The sequence below is a fragment of the Antedon mediterranea genome, chromosome 4 (genome assembly GCF_964355755.1).
Source record: "Antedon mediterranea chromosome 4, ecAntMedi1.1, whole genome shotgun sequence".
Taxonomy (NCBI): Eukaryota; Metazoa; Echinodermata; class Crinoidea; order Comatulida; family Antedonidae; genus Antedon; species Antedon mediterranea.
The window spans coordinates 34,546,717-34,564,229 of record NC_092673.1 but is presented as its reverse complement, the minus strand read 5'-3'; the positions used below and the strand labels follow the sequence as shown (position 1 = coordinate 34,564,229).

General features: G+C 32.0%; 1 protein-coding gene and 2 non-coding genes across 3 annotated transcripts; all 3 read left to right on the top strand.

The window, feature by feature from the left end:
• The first annotated feature begins 565 nt into the window (after positions 1-565).
• Positions 566-17,513, top strand: LOC140047835 (uncharacterized). The gene is made up of 21 exons (XM_072092867.1): positions 566-670; positions 1,118-1,184; positions 6,168-6,245; positions 7,049-7,287; positions 7,952-8,038; positions 8,174-8,237; positions 8,405-8,481; positions 8,695-8,783; positions 8,986-9,138; positions 9,435-9,558; positions 10,706-10,800; positions 10,929-11,013; positions 11,373-11,516; positions 11,832-11,921; positions 12,569-12,652; positions 13,147-13,200; positions 13,403-13,483; positions 13,623-13,691; positions 13,860-13,949; positions 14,382-14,521; positions 16,211-17,513. The coding sequence occupies exons 1-21, from the start codon at positions 566-568 to the stop codon at positions 16,434-16,436; spliced, it is 2,241 nt and encodes a 746-aa protein (XP_071948968.1). The 3' UTR covers positions 16,437-17,513.
• Trnat-agu (transfer RNA threonine (anticodon AGU)) lies at positions 1,891-1,963 on the top strand. Its single transcript has one exon. It is a non-coding gene; the product is annotated as a tRNA-Thr (tRNA).
• Trnat-agu (transfer RNA threonine (anticodon AGU)) lies at positions 3,009-3,081 on the top strand. The gene has a single exon. It is a non-coding gene; the product is annotated as a tRNA-Thr (tRNA).

Below are 17,513 nucleotides of genomic sequence, written 5' to 3'. Positions count from 1 at the left end.
GATGGGAAGGGTGTGGGAGCAAAATATCACGACGCGTACGTACAAAAAAAAATTGCCCCAAAACCCTGGGATGGGGATTTTCTGACATTGTATATGGTATACTCAGAAAATAAAATGTTTTCTTTACTTTTTTCACGCAAAATGTGTACTGCAACCAGGCAATAATATATTCTATTTCATAAATATTGTGAACAAATCTATACAAACTTTTTTTTTTGTTAACAAAAAGTGGAGCTGTAGCTTGGTGGTTAACGTGCTTGCCTTCCAATCCCAAGGTCCCGGGTTCAATCCTGACCTAGTGCAGGGTTGTAACTCATGACTCTTTCAACTCCACTCCCTAAGCCTCAAATGAGACTTAGTTTATAAGCACGATAAATTATTAAATAGTTTATCCATCCTGTAATTGGCGAGTTACTCGCTGTTGGATGAGTATGAGATAAAAAAAAAAGACATATACTGCGGTCATATTTTAATTGTTCTAAACAAACCTATCAGATTATATAGGTTAAGTGGTTGAATTAACAAGAGACACTTATGTTAATATTATAGAGCATCGGCATTAATGATGGTGATATCAAGCCATCGTTTAGGAGCTTGTTGGGACAACATTGACCAATCAGCGAAGAATACACATCATGATGTCACTCTATTTACAGACAACTTATTTTTGGTAAGGCGACGTATGTAATATTGGTAATTGGCCTACTGTATTAATACTGTATATATACAGAAATTAAATACACTATTTATAAGGGCCTGTAACACTTTAAGAGTAATCAAATTTAGTACATCATAATGATGACGACATAAAATAAAAGTAACCACAAATTGTATCTCTTTTGTATTACGATAGTGTGTTTCTTTCATTGCATGGAGTCATTAGTGGGCCTATGTCTATACCATACCGTTAAATCATTACCAATCATGTTACTTAATTCGTCATGGGTTGACGAAGAATCTTTAAAATTAAAACGTGAAATAAAATATAATTTATTTATTGTTACGAAAATGTAAACATTATTATCGTCACAAAACAACTGTAATTGCGAGCATCATAATCATTGTCGTCATAATGATTAGAAAACATTCTTTAATTATTTCGTTTGTTCTATTTTAGGCAACTAAAGAGTTAGGTTTTGAAAATCGTCAGACTGTGTTTGAATTGACAAAAAACTTCCTCGACGGTAAGCATAATCTTTACTACTTTTAAGTTTGTCTGTTAGTATACAGTAGAATTCTATATATATTGTTCCCTAGAAATAATTGTAACAGTTTGTTGAATTTGTCATTTTAATGTTACATAATAGTTTGACCAAAAATTGAATAGAAAATATAAATTATGTTTGTTCTTTTATCAGAAAAACGGTAATTTAACGCAAAAAAATCAAATTGACTGGGTTTTTAGTTGAATTGAACCGTTTATTTGGAAATCATTAATAGTTAGTTTAGTTTTTTTTCTATGGAATTGATTAACTTGATTAAAACTGCGAAATGGCCTATTCAAAGTCTTTTTTAAAAACATTCTTCATTGTTCATGAAACTGCATCTTTACCGTGTAAAGAACATTTATTACGTGAAATATTTCATTTTAATCGTCGCTGGATGGTAAACAGTTGACCTTCAGCGCCTGATTTTATTTTCATGTAAAATCTAAATAAAACCGGACTCATTTTCAGGCATTATTATATGCATTATTTGTAATCGTTGAAATGAATATGTTCACTAAATAATTATGATTTTTCTTTGCTTTTTCGTGGCTATCTTTCTGAGTTGCTTGGACCCCACGAGTAAATATTTATTTTAGTAAGGAATTGTTGTTTAGGATTGTATTATAAGTTAAACATTTTCTTTCTATTTTAGAATTAGTCCAATTTCTTAATTATACAGCTTGGCGCTGTGGCTTAGCGGTTAAAGCGCCTGTCTAGTAAACAGGAGATCCCCGGTTCAAATCCGGGCAGTGCCTCTTTTTTTTTCTTTTTTTTTTGGCTATTTATTATAATTACTTTAAAAGAATTGTTAATTGCTTTACTGTAAGTGTACTCTAGTAAACAGGAGATCCCCGGTTCAAATCCAGTCAGTGCCTAACCATTTTTATAATATGACAGTGCCAATCTTTATATCTTCATACATTTTATGTACAAACAAGATCATTCTTCCAAAGTGCGAACTGAGTATTGTTCTAATGTCCAACAGACCGGAACATTTCTTTCTTTTTAATTCTCGCTTTTGTTGATTTAAGTACGACAGTCGCTGTTATATCTAATCGTAATCTTTAATTTTGACAAATATCAGCGCACAAGATTTGACCTTACCTTTACTTTTATTATGAATATTGCCAAAGCGTAAAACGCGGGTCACTTTTTTATGACTGACATTCTCGGGTACGTCCTGTTTGTCACGTAATACGCGCACATGGTTTTGGTGTTGGAATGTTGTTTTTCTTGGTTACACTATTCGTCAACATATTTTAGTGTGTTTATCTCTTAAGTTATAAAACTTAAACAATCAATGACAGTACTTTTTAATAAGTTGCATAATCATGATATAAAATAAATGTTGAAAATATATTTCGACTTAGTTTCATCTCATTGGTGCATCCTAAATAGGTACTTAATTTGTTATTGCTAGCATTTTAGAAAATAAATAAAGCATTGTTACTTATGCTGACAGATTATGACGTATACATATTCGCGTCAATCAATGCTGACGTGTACCGGGAACTGATCGATATCCAAACATATGGCTTTCGATTGATAATACAAAACACCTGTTACGTCACCACTATCTATTAATATGTTGAAATTGTTTTAGCACTTTTTTACTATGATTATATCATGTTTCTTGACTAATATTATTTAAACAATAAAGTATTTGAATCACTACAAAACTTTTATGTTTGCTACAAAACTTTACCTTTCCGCTTGAATTAACAATAGTGATTTATTTAAGCTTTTGTATATCTGTTGTATAGCGGTTTACAATGCATATAATTTGTGGTCTTATCAGGTGGCGCTGTGGCTTAGCGGTTAAAGCGCCTGTCTAGTAAACAGGAGATCCCCGGTTCAAATCCGGGCAGTGCCTTTCCTTTTTTCCATCAACGATTTTTTTATATGCAAAATGATTTTCCACATTTTATTAAATATTGTTTTAGAGTTTTTAATCTACTGCTTAATAAATTGTTTGTTTTTGTAAATAAATTCCGTTTCAATTTGGCGATTGTTGAGGTATTACTGTATTGACATTAAGTTGGTTTGTCTTTTGTGAGATTTACTCATATATTACTTCTATTGCAATATATCATAATCTTCGTTATAATTACATCATAATCTATATTAATGAAGATTACAGTTATATTAATCATATTATTTAATTAATGTTAATTTCATTAAATTTCATAACAAATTGTATCTAAAACTGAAATTTCTGTTTTTGTTTCTTTTTATTTGTTTTTTCCCTAATATATCTCCTCCTCTTACCTTTGATTTAAGAGATTCTTCAAATTAGAAACTAAAATAAATATGTAAATCAATGCAATGCAGTCTCACGTGATTAAAACATTTAAATATGTAAATCAATACAATGCAGTCTCACGTGATTAAAACATTTAAATATGTAAATCAATACAATGCAGTCTCACGTGATTAAAACATTTAAATATGTAAATCAATAAAATGCAGTCTCACGTGATTAAAACATTTAAATATGTAAATCAATAAAATGCAGTCTCACGTGATTAAAACATTTAAATATGTAAATCAATACAATGCAGTCTCACGTGATTAAAACATTTAAATATGTAAATCAATGCAATGCAGCCTCACGTGATTAAAACATTTAAAAATGTAAATCAATACAATGCAGTCTCACGTGATTAAAACATTTAAAAATGTAAATCAATACAATGCAGTCTCACGTGATTAAAACATTTAAAAATGTAAATCAATACAATGCAGTCTCACGTGATTAAAACATTTAAAAATGTAAATCAATACAATGCAGTCTCACGTGATTAAAACATTTAAAAATGTAAATCAATACAATGCAGTCTCACGTGATTAAAACATTTAAAAATGTAAATCAATACAATGCAGTCTCACGTGATTAAAACATTTAAATATGTAAATCAATACAATGCAGTCTCACGTGATTAAAACATTTAAAAATGTAAATCAATACAATGCAGTCTCACGTGATTAAAACATTTAAATATGTAAATCAATACAATGCAGTCTCACGTGATTAAAACATTTAAAAATGTAAATCAATACAATGCAGTCTCACGTGATTAAAACATTTAAATATGTAAATCAATACAATGCAGTCTCACGTGATTAAAACATTTAAATATGTAAATCAATACAATGCAGCCTCACGTGATTAAAACATTTAAAAATGTAAATCAATACAATGCAGTCTCACGTGATTAAAACATTTAAAAATGTAAATCAATACAATGCAGTCTCACGTGATTAAAACATTTAAAAATGTAAATCAATACAATGCAGTCTCACGTGATTAAAACATTTAAAAATGTAAATCAATACAATGCAGTCTCACGTGATTAAAACATTTAAAAATGTAAATCAATACAATGCAGTCTCACGTGATTAAAACATTTAAATATGTAAATCAATACAATGCAGTCTCACGTGATTAAAACATTTAAAAATGTAAATCAATACAATGCAGTCTCACGTGATTAAAACATTTAAAAATGTAAATCAATACAATGCAGTCTCACGTGATTAAAACATTTAAATATGTAAATCAATACAATGCAGTCTCACGTGATTAAAACATTTAAAAATGTAAATCAATACAATGCAGTCTCACGTGATTAAAACATTTAAATATGTAAATCAATACAATGCAGTCTCACGTGATTAAAACATTTAAAAATGTAAATCAATACAATGCAGTCTCACGTGATTAAAACATTTAAAAATGTAAATCAATACAATGCAGTCTCACGTGATTAAAACATTTAAATATGTAAATCAATACAATGCAGTCTCACGTGATTAAAACATTTAAAAATGTAAATCAATACAATGCAGTCTCACGTGATTAAAACATTTAAATATGTAAATCAATACAATGCAGTCTCACGTGATTAAAACATTTAAATATGTAAATCAATACAATGCAGCCTCACGTGATTAAAACATTTAAAAATGTAAATCAATACAATGCAGTCTCACGTGATTAAAACATTTAAAAATGTAAATCAATACAATGCAGTCTCACGTGATTAAAACATTTAAAAATGTAAATCAATACAATGCAGTCTCACGTGATTAAAACATTTAAAAATGTAAATCAATACAATGCAGTCTCACGTGATTAAAACATTTAAATATGTAAATCAATACAATGCAGTCTCACGTGATTAAAACATTTAAAAATGTAAATCAATACAATGCAGTCTCACGTGATTAAAACATTTAAAAATGTAAATCAATACAATGCAGTCTCACGTGATTAAAACATTTAAATATGTAAATCAATACAATGCAGTCTCACGTGATTAAAACATTTAAAAATGTAAATCAATACAATGCAGTCTCACGTGATTAAAACATTTAAATATGTAAATCAATACAATGCAGTCTCACGTGATTAAAACATTTAAAAATGTAAATCAATACAATGCAGTCTCACGTGATTAATATTCTTTAGATATTTTTAACTGTAATTTTTCTCAATTTAAATGTATTATTAATGAAATTATTTAAATTTTCTTTTTCATTTGTATATATTATATTGGCTCATATTTTATAGTTTAGCTTTTATTTTCAACCTGTTATTGGTGTTTTACACTGTTGGTTTGATATAAAAAATAAAAAAAAAAAAAAAAAAAAAAAAAAAAAAAAACATTTAAATATGTAAATCAATACAATGCAGTCTCACGTGATTAAAACATTTAAATATGTAAATCAATACAATGCAGCCTCACGTGATTAAAACATTTAAATATGTAAATCAATACAATGCAGCCTCACGTGATTAAAACATTTAAATATGTAAATCAATACAATGCAGTCTCACGTGATTAAAACATTTAAAAATGAGAATACAATTCTCATTTGTTTATTTATTATTATGTTTATTAATATTATTATTGTATCGTATTGTTGTCTTTGATTATTTAAATTATTTTTTATTAGATATTGGAAGCCAAGTGACGCAGCCTGTGTCAGCTGACTTAGATTTCGAAGTGAACGTTGTTAAAGAGTTAAATACAAGTATGTACAGATTATGTTGTGGCTGCCCAATTTGTTTTATTCCTAATCGTTTCCGTCATTCAATAAATGACATATTCCATCAAGTTTGGAGTTGTGTGCTTTCTTTTGTCTCGGCTTTTTTCGTTGCCCTCCAGTGACATAAATACAAGTATATACAGTTGTATGGTGAAAATGACATTTCTTAATGGATATATCAGAAAATGTCTTTAAAACCCGTTTCCGGCCGCCGTATATCCAATTGAGTTCAAAAGTTTAAACGTTATGAAACTGAAAATGTTTGTATTACAATACGTTGCCTTGTCTAGTGTTAATTGTGAACGAGAAAACTAGTTTAAAGAGGTACACCCACCCATTTTGTCACAGGCAATGTATTGTATTAATTAATCCTAACTAAATATATGAAATAGAATGTACCGATCATGAAATTTAGTCTATGAGAGGTCGACTATATTGTTTGAATTGAGGTCATAGCTCTTTCTTGGTTTAGAGTAGATCGAAAATAATGAGGTTATGTATTAAATGTATTCCTATTCCTATATTTATTGAGTTTCTTTTTTGTAACAGCAACTTATTATAAAAATACAGACATTCTTATCACAACATAGCATTCATCTATCACTTTCACAGTAAAATACACGCGACTAACTAATCATATGTTAAATTTTACTTTTTAAGCAGTAGGTCTATAGTGACAATAAACAGCATACACTATCGTATATGCTGACTTTTGTGATCAGGTGTGGGTTTCAAACTTTTATATCCCCACCTCTTCATTATAATGACATATTTGATTAATCTTACAGCAATATTCCAGGCTTTGACGGGTGTTGACATGTTAGTTGTGAGGATAGGCACGGATATACAGGACGTAGTCCGAGTTGTCAACAACTTGCGCACCGAACTCGGAACCTTAACGCTAGATTTACAACGATTAAAGAGAGAGTGCGTGTATGAGGTGATACACATTGAAGAAAACGTCAAAGTGTGCATGGATATACCGGATGGCAGGGAACTGTCAGTGCCAATAGATACGGAAACGGGCGTAAGTATTATTATTATTATTATTATTATTTATTTCCTTTATTGCATCAAGTAAGCAGTGATGAAGTTGACATAAATATAATAGTAAATATGTAAACACATAGTATAACACAGTCCAAACAAGTAATACTAAAATATATCATAGTCCACAAATCAGTCTTTCAATGGCCATCATAGTACATCCAGTAACACAAACCAATAGAGGTTCACAATTTGCTTATCATAACTCAGTTACTGATCATTCACCAATCATTGAAAACTCCGTGGAAAGTAATGAAGTTTTTTGTGCGTTGTGTCCGGACTTTGGGGAGGGTGAACGATCTAACGCGTCGGAGCTGATGGTTGTGTGTGTGGGAGGTTTAGGTAAGAGAGAGTGTAATATATGATGAGTAAGTAATATATACCTGAGGCCTATTTTATTAATGCTATTTGTACTTTAGTTTAATTTAAGAGTAAATATATGTTCACACTGAGGCCAGATTTGTGGTCCGGCCGGATAAAAAATCTTGAAAAATGGGGCGTAATGTGTGCTAAGTGTGAAGATAGCTTTAATTATGCATTTTCTTACATAATTGTTTGTTTAAATTGTTACCGTAGGCCTATATGTTTTATTATATGCAGCACCCTATGGTATATACACATTATAAATCATTATATTGATATAGGTACCGGATGTAACAGTTTTCGGGATTTTGGTTGGAATGCTGGTTCCCGACGAAACGTTGGATTTGGTCACACGGCTTACAAACGCGGTAAGAACCACTCAGTAACGTTTAAAACTTATCATAGTCAATCTGACAAAAATCTATAAATGTAAGTCATGTAAATATTTGTTTAAAAATAGTTGAATTGTAGTCCTAATTGTACTAATTTTATATTTATTGAAGGAAGCCCGAATGTTGTCCGAGATGGAAGGTATCGTCAATAATAAAACAAAAGAGGAGAGAAAAGGTAATGCCTCATGTACTTTATAATTCGTCACTGCTATGTGTTACTTTACATTAAACATCGTCAATTAAGTTTTAAATACAAACAAATTTTGTTCACATGATGAATGTAATGAAATGAATTGTACAAATATATTTATTTAATTACCGTGCATTTATTTCTATTTTTAGCGATGATGGTAGAGATTGACGATTGGAATGAGATAATAAATAAAACGGAATCGGAGCTTTCCCATGTGATTATAAATGTAAGTTATTTGTTTATTTGTATCTCACTGATGAAAAGTTACATCTTACTACCTCATCTATAAATCGTTGTTTGTTGTCAGTGACGTCAAGAAAGTAACACAATCGACGGTCGCGTACCGCGTACAAAAGTTCATGAAGGTGCGCGACCAACCTGACGGTAGTGTTATTGGTGATGAACATAAAATGTTATGTAAGTGTTTATTTTATTTCAGGCGCGTAGTAAGCTTAATACGTTCACGGAGGCATATGTTAACAAAGTAGATGATGCGTCTCCGCAGGCGGAGATGTATAACAAACTAAGGTAAACTATCAACATATCACAATCAGAATTCTGAATTACATACCATCATTATTTACTATCCATATATTTTTTAATATATTTATAAATTTTCTATCTATTATTTTTACATGCTACTATTAATAATGCAATAATTTTGTAGATTTTCAGATTGTACACAGTAATATGCAAATGTTACAATTTCTTTATTAAATTCTGTTTTTAGAGTTGTTGTTACAGTAATTATTTTCATATGCGTCATCACCTTGGTGGTTTTAGGATGTAGCGGAGTATGTCTTGGCGCAAAGGGTTACAATTCAGCATCAATACCGAGCATGCGCAGTAAGTCCTCAGATAGAGGTAGCAAATTCATAGTTGCGTAAGTATAAATAAAGATATTATGATTATACAATGCTTGGAAATCCAAATATGCTTTTCTTTCTTACACCACGTTATACGCTAGTCCTGATTATTGCCTTTGACATATCAATGAATAATTTTCAAATAATGTTCTAATTTTACAAAAACAGAATTTTGAAACTATAAACTGAAGCAGATCTAGGTTTGAAGTAGTAAGAGGGCGAGACTAGTAGGCCTACATATTTATACAAATGAAAATGGTTACAATTTTAATAATAATGCTTACAATGTTAATATATATACTCCACTTTTCAGGACTGGTGTCTGTACAGTATTCTTTTCTGTTATTTTCTTTATTTCTTTATCTCTGCTGTTTTTTGTTTCGGCAAGTGTAAGCAATATTTGTGAGCCGTTTTCTGATTCAACTATATTCGATAAGGTTAGTTCGATAAGGTTTTCTTAGTGTATTAGATATATACCAATAGAACATTCCTATCATGATTTCAATAAATCAATATATTGGTGATGTCACAAATCTCGAGGGTTATCTATAATATAGGCAGAAATATTAAATTGCGTGCCCTCTCTAGATTTTACATTATTTCGCTCAGTTTATGATAAGCGCTTAGTTTATTTATACTATTTATTAACGAACTGAATAAAATAAAATAAAAAAAACAAAATAAACAGATACGTATACGAAAAAACTGACCTTCTAACATAAGTGATGTCTAGGACAGAAGTCTATAGAATGATTGTTTCTAATTTGTTTATGAATTATAATAATAGCTATAATAACTATCCAGTTATGATTTGGAATTACTTGGCATCCTGTTCGGATTATTGTCAATGATCACAGAAGCCAATACTAGAATCCACTTGAGTTAGGCCTACTGTTATTTAAAAAAAGAAACCAAACCACTACAATTAATCCAGTCTTCCCAAACATTGTTCATATAAATGATTTTATTATTATTTATTGTAGACGAGACACACGTTAATCTAAATTTGCCACAGACATAGTTTGTCTTTTCTACACACGGTAAATGCGTAAAAAGTTTTAGTGTTGATTTACACAAAAAAAACGCTTTTTTCTTTCAACTGTATCGAATAACCAATAGGTCTAAAATGGCAATGAAATGTCTTATTTTTTCGTTTTCATATTGTTTATTTTCTCATACTCAATGATTGAGCTGATTTTAAGCACCTATTGCAATCGCAAAATCTTGGGTCCCACTTCGACGCAAAAGGCCCTAACTGCACCAATCACGACGCGAGACAGACCATCTCGAACTGTCACTTGGTCAACTCACTTACGTGACGCGTATGACGTTGCATGCTTACAAAATGTAATCATTGACTTGTATCTATTCAGAGAGTCCGTTATATTTTGTACACTTAAAAATACCTACGAACGCACACATCATGTAGTTCTTAGATCAATTATTGTGTAATGTAACTATAAGCAGGAGGTTTAGGCCGTATTGATAGGACATTGATTGAATCAGGAACGCAAAATCAAGAAATTCGTCTATATTTTAAATAATCTATTGCTGATCCATCTATTGTGTCTTTATCTTTCTCAGGTATTCGATAATCCCGAGTATTGGAAAGATGGAATAACACCAATGAAAGAGATACTGCAGTTTAACAATGCGTCAACGGCTAAATCTATTATTCAGTTAGTAAAACATAATCGAATATAAAAGCAACATTCCAGCATCTAAAACTAATAAAGTGGCCAATAAAAATATAACTTTCTGTTTCATAAATTTTAAAATGTATTTATTCAAAATTCTGTTTACACAGAGCATGTGATTTGAATCAAGATATTTTTACAGCAATAAATTTGAAAATTACCCACGATCTTTATCCGGATATAAATACATTGAAGGTATGTCTTATCATTGGAGAAATAATTAGGTAGCATTTTTAGTAATATAATTATTAATACAATAGTTACAGTTTTCTTAATATTTTTTGAAGAAGGAGAAAAAAATAGGTAGGTTTACACTTTTACATGAATATAATTTATAAATTTTATTAAGATATCGTGATTTAAGAAATATGTTAAACAATATTTAATTTCAATTTCACTCGATTCTGCAGCTTTCAATAGACAGATTCTAACTGACTATCGCAAGTCATCTAGAAACGAGTCTAGTTAAGTGTTAAAAATAATTGAAAGAAAAAAAAAAGGAGAATATATATATATAAATAGATGGAATATACTAAAGTAATTTGTGTATGTAGTATTTTAAAGAGACGAGAATAATTGAGAATGCTGTTCAAAGTGCAGTTGATGAGATCGTGAGGACAGATGCAAACGTGTTTCTTCCTGATGAATTGCCAGAAGGACGTCCATCGGTCTTAGGCCTTATGTCTTTTGTCCAGGAGGTTTGTGGTCTTTTAAGTTTCAGCTTTTAGATGTATCAATTAGTGGAACCAATACGAGATATTCAACAAGGCCCATACCTATTCCTATAGGCCTACCTGTTTATCGAATTTTGTATCAACTTCAATCGGTATTTTATTTTTACCATTGCAATAGGCCTACATTTCAATTTCAATTCACTTCATCAAGTATTATTTGGAAGACTATTTAACATTTAAAAAAATGTTTGTTGTGTTTTTAATTTAGTTTTTAAACCGTTGTCTCTAGTTGGAAACCAATTTTATATTATGTTTAAACATTTGTAATTCTTTATTTAGGTGGCAACAGAGTTGCATTCGTTACCGCTGAAGGAATACATTAGTGCATTGAAAATTGATGCAGATATACTAGATGCCGCTGGAAATACAGTAAGTATTATTATTATTATTATTTATTGCCAAAAACCAGTTACAAACAAACAAAAACACAGAAACTAAGGGAGTAGGCAGGAACCTAAAAGTGAACCTAATCACTATAACAAGAGTTCAGGTTCCGTACTCCCAAAGTAACAACAATGATATAAAATAAACTATATAAAAGTATTTAAATAACAAATAGACGAATCAACAGTGTCAATATAAAATAAACGGATAAAATACATAATAGTCGATTCAACAAAGTCAATATAAAACATGTGATTTAAGGTATTGTGTGTCCCCTCGCACTCACACATCAACACAACCACCACATTCATACATAATACTCCCTTTGTATGAGGTCACAGAAGTTATTGATATTAATTATTGAACGCACAAGTTACAGTCCTTTATTCGTGTTGCCTGACCTTTTGATATTGTGTAGGCCTATATCACCTTTTTAAGTATCACACGCTACAGCATATTAAGAGCGGGTGCTCAACTGAAAGGCTTTAAGGCGTATTCTAAGCTATCTGCACAACAATCAATTAAATTTATTAGAAATATCACGATAGTTTCGAAATAAAATATGTTTTAAAACCTTTCTAAAAAACGTAAAATTAATAATTATCTTTGCATTAAACACACTTCTTTTACAGAATTTAGCCAGAGAAATAAGGTCTACGGCAACCAGATTGGATGATTTAGATCGCCATCACGTACAACCCGTTCTTCTCATGACAGTAAGCAAACCCAAAACTTGAATAGGGTCTAAATTCTTCCTAATCTTTATATAAGATTATTATAAAATTTTAATAATTGTTGTAATTTTTTAAAACGTTTTATTTTCTAGAAAAAAAATAATTTTTCAAATGTTTTTTTTTCTTAAAAAAACAAAAAAAGCTTGAAACAAAAAGATGTTAATAAACCGAGTACAACAAGTGTTTACATAGCATAGTTTATTATAATATAATATAATACCCATTATAAATAATGGAAACTATTCAACATATAGCTAATAACATTACCGGTATGTCATTTACGAATTCTATTTATTTAAAACGTTTCCTCCCCACTAACATAAATAGTAATATAATATACAATTGGTTCTTAAATAATTATACTTTACTACATTCGGTATGTATGTAAGTAAGTTATAATTTTTAATATTGCTGACAATAGTAATTTATCTCTCAATATATAATTTTTCTTTCGTTCTTTTTGTGTAATATTTTAGGAAGGATTAATACAAGAGATTGAACAACTGGAAGTAAATGTCGATATTATTGGGGTAAGAATGACAATTGTAACACAATATGTATAGTCGCATGTATTCATGTATGGTAGGAATGATACTTTCTCTCTCAAGGCTTTTTACTCGGACTTTTCTCAGAGAGAACGGTATAACTTTCTATCATAACGACCCGTACGTATACACAAGTAATAACAATAGGGATCGTCACATTATGTTGGTAACCTTGTTGTCTTTTAAGGACTCAACAGTAACGCTGTATGAAAACTTAGATGTCCTCCTGAAATACATAGTAAACGATGCAACTCCGACGTTCAGAAAGGTAAGTTTGATGTTGCCGTACTATACGCTTATTAGGATCATTTTTGTCAAATCAGTTCTTTTTCTTATATAAGAATAATACAAGACCTTTAGAATGTATTCATATATATTTTACTTAATAATGATATTTTCATTGTTAGTCCTTTAAGTCGTGTACCAGCCGAGTGACGTCATATGCACATGAATATACGAGCTTTACAAGAAACAAGGTAGGCTTATTCGTATTTTATAGTCTTTTTTAAAGCCCCTCCATGCAATGAAGAACCCATTCTGCAAACCATTTAATCCTGGGCCTCCTCCTCATATTCAAAATCGTGAATCATAACTGGTGTTGGGCTACAACATACAGAATCATGTAAACTCATGTTTTCTTTTAGATGGAAAATGACGTCGGTTACTGTAAACCAATCAGCGTCGCGTACGATTCAAGCATAGCAGCTCCTTGTGAATATTGCCATGGTGCATTGGTAAGTTACCAGCAGCCTTTATTAATTGGAAACTATGAACCCGTTCAGGCTTAGCTATTTACTATGCCTATGAGACTAACTTACTCTCGGCTAGATATGTCTGAGCCTGATCAGGCCCTAGAACTTCCACTTCCTCTATGGTCAGAGTGGAATCAATTTCACTATTTAGGCCTAATCGATTTAATAAGTATATCTAATTGTTTACATCAGAGTAGCTTTTATTTTTTAAGATTTCGAGGGTGTAGCCAAGGAGGACTTCATCTTAGAATTTTCAAACCCACATTTTACAAAGGCTGAACTGTTAGGATATGCACTTTTTATATATTAGAATAGTTTGCACCGCTTAAACTTACCCATTGTATAAAAACTAACTATTACAGTTAGATTTAGCACAACCTCCCAGCTTATTTTATTTCTTTCCTTTTATTCCAGAATGTATTTATGCTGTCAATAGCTGCCTTAAGTTTTCTGTCAGTTGCCATCATTACATTAAGTTTCTCACTCGAGAAATACCTGAAAAGATCACCTAGCTCATCGTCTGTGCCCTCTGATAATGACAATGAAGATATAGTGTACGTAACTATGGTTACTGTAGACAATGATGAATTATAATTATTTTAAAACATCACTAAAAACAAATTAAAACTATTTTAATAGTTTAGTTTTTAAAATTGCGAACTGATTTTTAAAAGGAGGTAGATGTGATAGAATCCTATTATCCCCTGTCTTATATTCAAGACAGAAAAAAATTGGCTAAAAAATGGCTAATGTTTTCGTAACACGTCTCAAACCTATTTCTCTGCTGGCCCTTATGAATTCACCACTAACGTTGCTGGCGTGTGTGTCGTATCGCTGCCCCACCCCCTCTTTCTGTCCATTATGAGGAGTGCTGAGGTGTGTGTGTGTCGTATCGCTGCCCCACCCCCTCTTTCTGTCCATTATGAGGAGTTCTGACGTGTGTGTGTCGTATCGCTGCCCCACCCCCATCTTTCTGTCCTTTATGAGGAGTGCTGACGTGTGTGTGTGTCGTATCGCTGCCCCACCCCCTCTTTCTGTCCATTATGAAGAGTGCTGACGTGTGTGTGTGTCGTATCGCTGCCCCACCCCTCTTTCTGTCCATTATGAGGAGTGCTGACGTGTGTTTGTGTGTCGTATCGCTGCCCCACCCCCTCTTTCTGTCCATTATGAGGAGTGCTGACGTGTGTGTGTGTCGTATCACTGCCCCACCCCCTCTTTCTGTCCATTATGAGGAGTGCTGACGTGTGTGTGTGTGTGTCGTATCGCTGCCCCACCCCCTCTTTCTGTCCATTATGAGGAGTGTTGACATGCGTGTGTGTGTCGCTGCCCCACCCCTTCTTTCTGTCCATTATGAGGAGTGCTGACGTGTGTGTGTGTCGTATTGCTGCCCCACCCCCTCTTTCTGTCCATTATGAGGAGTGCTGACGTGTGTGTGCCGTATCGCTGCCCCATCCCCTCTTTCTGTCCATTATGAGGAGTGCTGACGTGTGTGTGTGTGTCGTATCGCTGCCCCACCCCCTCTTTCTGTCCATTATGAGGAGTGCTGACGTGTGTGTGTGTCGTATCGCTGCCCCATCCCTCTTTCTGTCCATTATGAGGAGTAATAGCACAATAAATACTAAACAGACAATGTTGGTTTTTAAATTATAAACGTATAAGCTGGATACATTTAATGCAATGGTAAGAAAATGCAATCTTTAATAGTTTGTTTATTATTATATTATTGTATATATGGATTGAAACGTAGGCCATGGTGTGTGGTATCTCACTTCATCATGTGTTTTGTTTGATGTACATTGTTAGACATGCCTACTTGTTCTTTATGTCATACAATCCTCAACTTTCATCCTCATGCCGTCTCAACAACAAATAACCATCATAAAATCGTCATCGCTATTAATCTTGATTATCATTTTATCGTTATTAATATCATTATCATCCTTATTATCATGAGCATAGTCGTTAATATCATAATCGTTATCATCATTATCATCATTATTGATTCATCATTATCTTATCGCTATCAGAAACGATGCTATCATTGTCATAATCACGATCATCACAGTGATATATGTTAGTTATGTATTTTTGAGTGCAGTCATAATCACCATTGGCATGTCATCATTATTGTCCTCACTTGTCGTGATTGTTGTCACCGTCGTCGAATTGCACTAAAAAAATACACCACATTTTCACATTGTCACAGCCCATCCATAAGTAAATTATTTTTATTTTTATTACAGCTTGAAAAGCCATAATCAGAGTAGGAATACGGCAAAGCGTAATACCTACGTGTCGAACGATGCGTGGTCTTGGACAAACTCTGTTATCGGTTCTCAGGAGGATATCGCAGATACTGAACCAACTTACACCAATTTCAATCCAAATGACTTCCAAGGAACTTGGGACTCTGGAGTGGTGTCAACCTGCTCAACTACAAACAACACATCACCTATATATTCAATCTAAGTAATGTAGGCCTGTCAGTGCACAAGTTTTGTCCTTTGAATTTCGAATTTGGCGTTTAATAAACGTTATTAATTCACATAAAATAATCCGTCTTCGATTGTGACGTGCTATAGCTAGGCCTCTACATATACGCACAAATCGCACTAATTAAATCATGAGTAAACGTGTTGCTTCCGCGCTGACTCCACCTCATTCAAAAATGACTACTCACTTAACGAATCACTACTAGAAGACATTTGACCAATCAGATTACTGCATTGGTTCAAGACAATCAGTGACGTTTACCGCTTTACGATCATCAAACGAGAATCACCATCAAACGATTTAGGCCAAAAACTTGAATAAAACTTAAAAGTATTATTTTGAAGGCATATAGGCTAATAATACACATCTTGGAATAGCATTGTTAAAGGTATGTAGATATGAACAGTAGATTTAGTTAAATAAACTAGTTTAAAAGTGAATTTAAACTAGGCCCAAGTTGTCCTATTTTTTCGACGCAGGTAGCCTGTAGGCTACTCAACTCGACCCTCTCTGACAGAGGCTTGATCTTACAACAAACGTTTCTGTTCTTAGCCTAGGCCAAGTCGCGTTCCGTTGTTCACATGTGGAATGAATACTATTTTAGAACTATAAAAGAACTTGCATTTAAGTATTTTAGGACTACTCTTTCTCTGTACAACAACTATTTTATCAAATCTTAGGTTTCTATCTAGGCCTAGTGCATTATATACAAAAAATCTTGATGCTTTGAATACTGTGTATACATAGGCGTACTACCATAATTTTCACCATGTTTTGAATTTATGTGCTGGGCATATTACTATAAATCCTTTACATTATAAAACTTTATGTGACACAAAAAAAATGATGTACCCATATATGGGTATATCACTGCCATATTTGGGCACAAACTTTTTTTGTCAAACTAGTTTGATAGTGTAGACAGAACTTTAGAGAAATTGGTGTTTTTTTTATATGTTTGTAAAGGGAAATTTTAATATTTTCCCATTTGATTATGTTATTAATGTAACAACAGAAATTCTAAACAGTACACAAATAAAGCACAAGAATTGA

Coding starts and splice junctions, on each gene's coding strand:
- LOC140047835 (XM_072092867.1), top strand. CDS start 566: ATGGTGATATCAAGCCATCGTTTAGGAGCTTGTTGGGACAACATTGAC. Junction 7,288..7,951: donor CAATAGATACGGAAACGGGC/GTAAGTATTATT, acceptor ATATTGATATAG/GTACCGGATGTAACAGTTTT. Junction 8,238..8,404: donor AACAAAAGAGGAGAGAAAAG/GTAATGCCTCAT, acceptor TTCTATTTTTAG/CGATGATGGTAGAGATTGAC.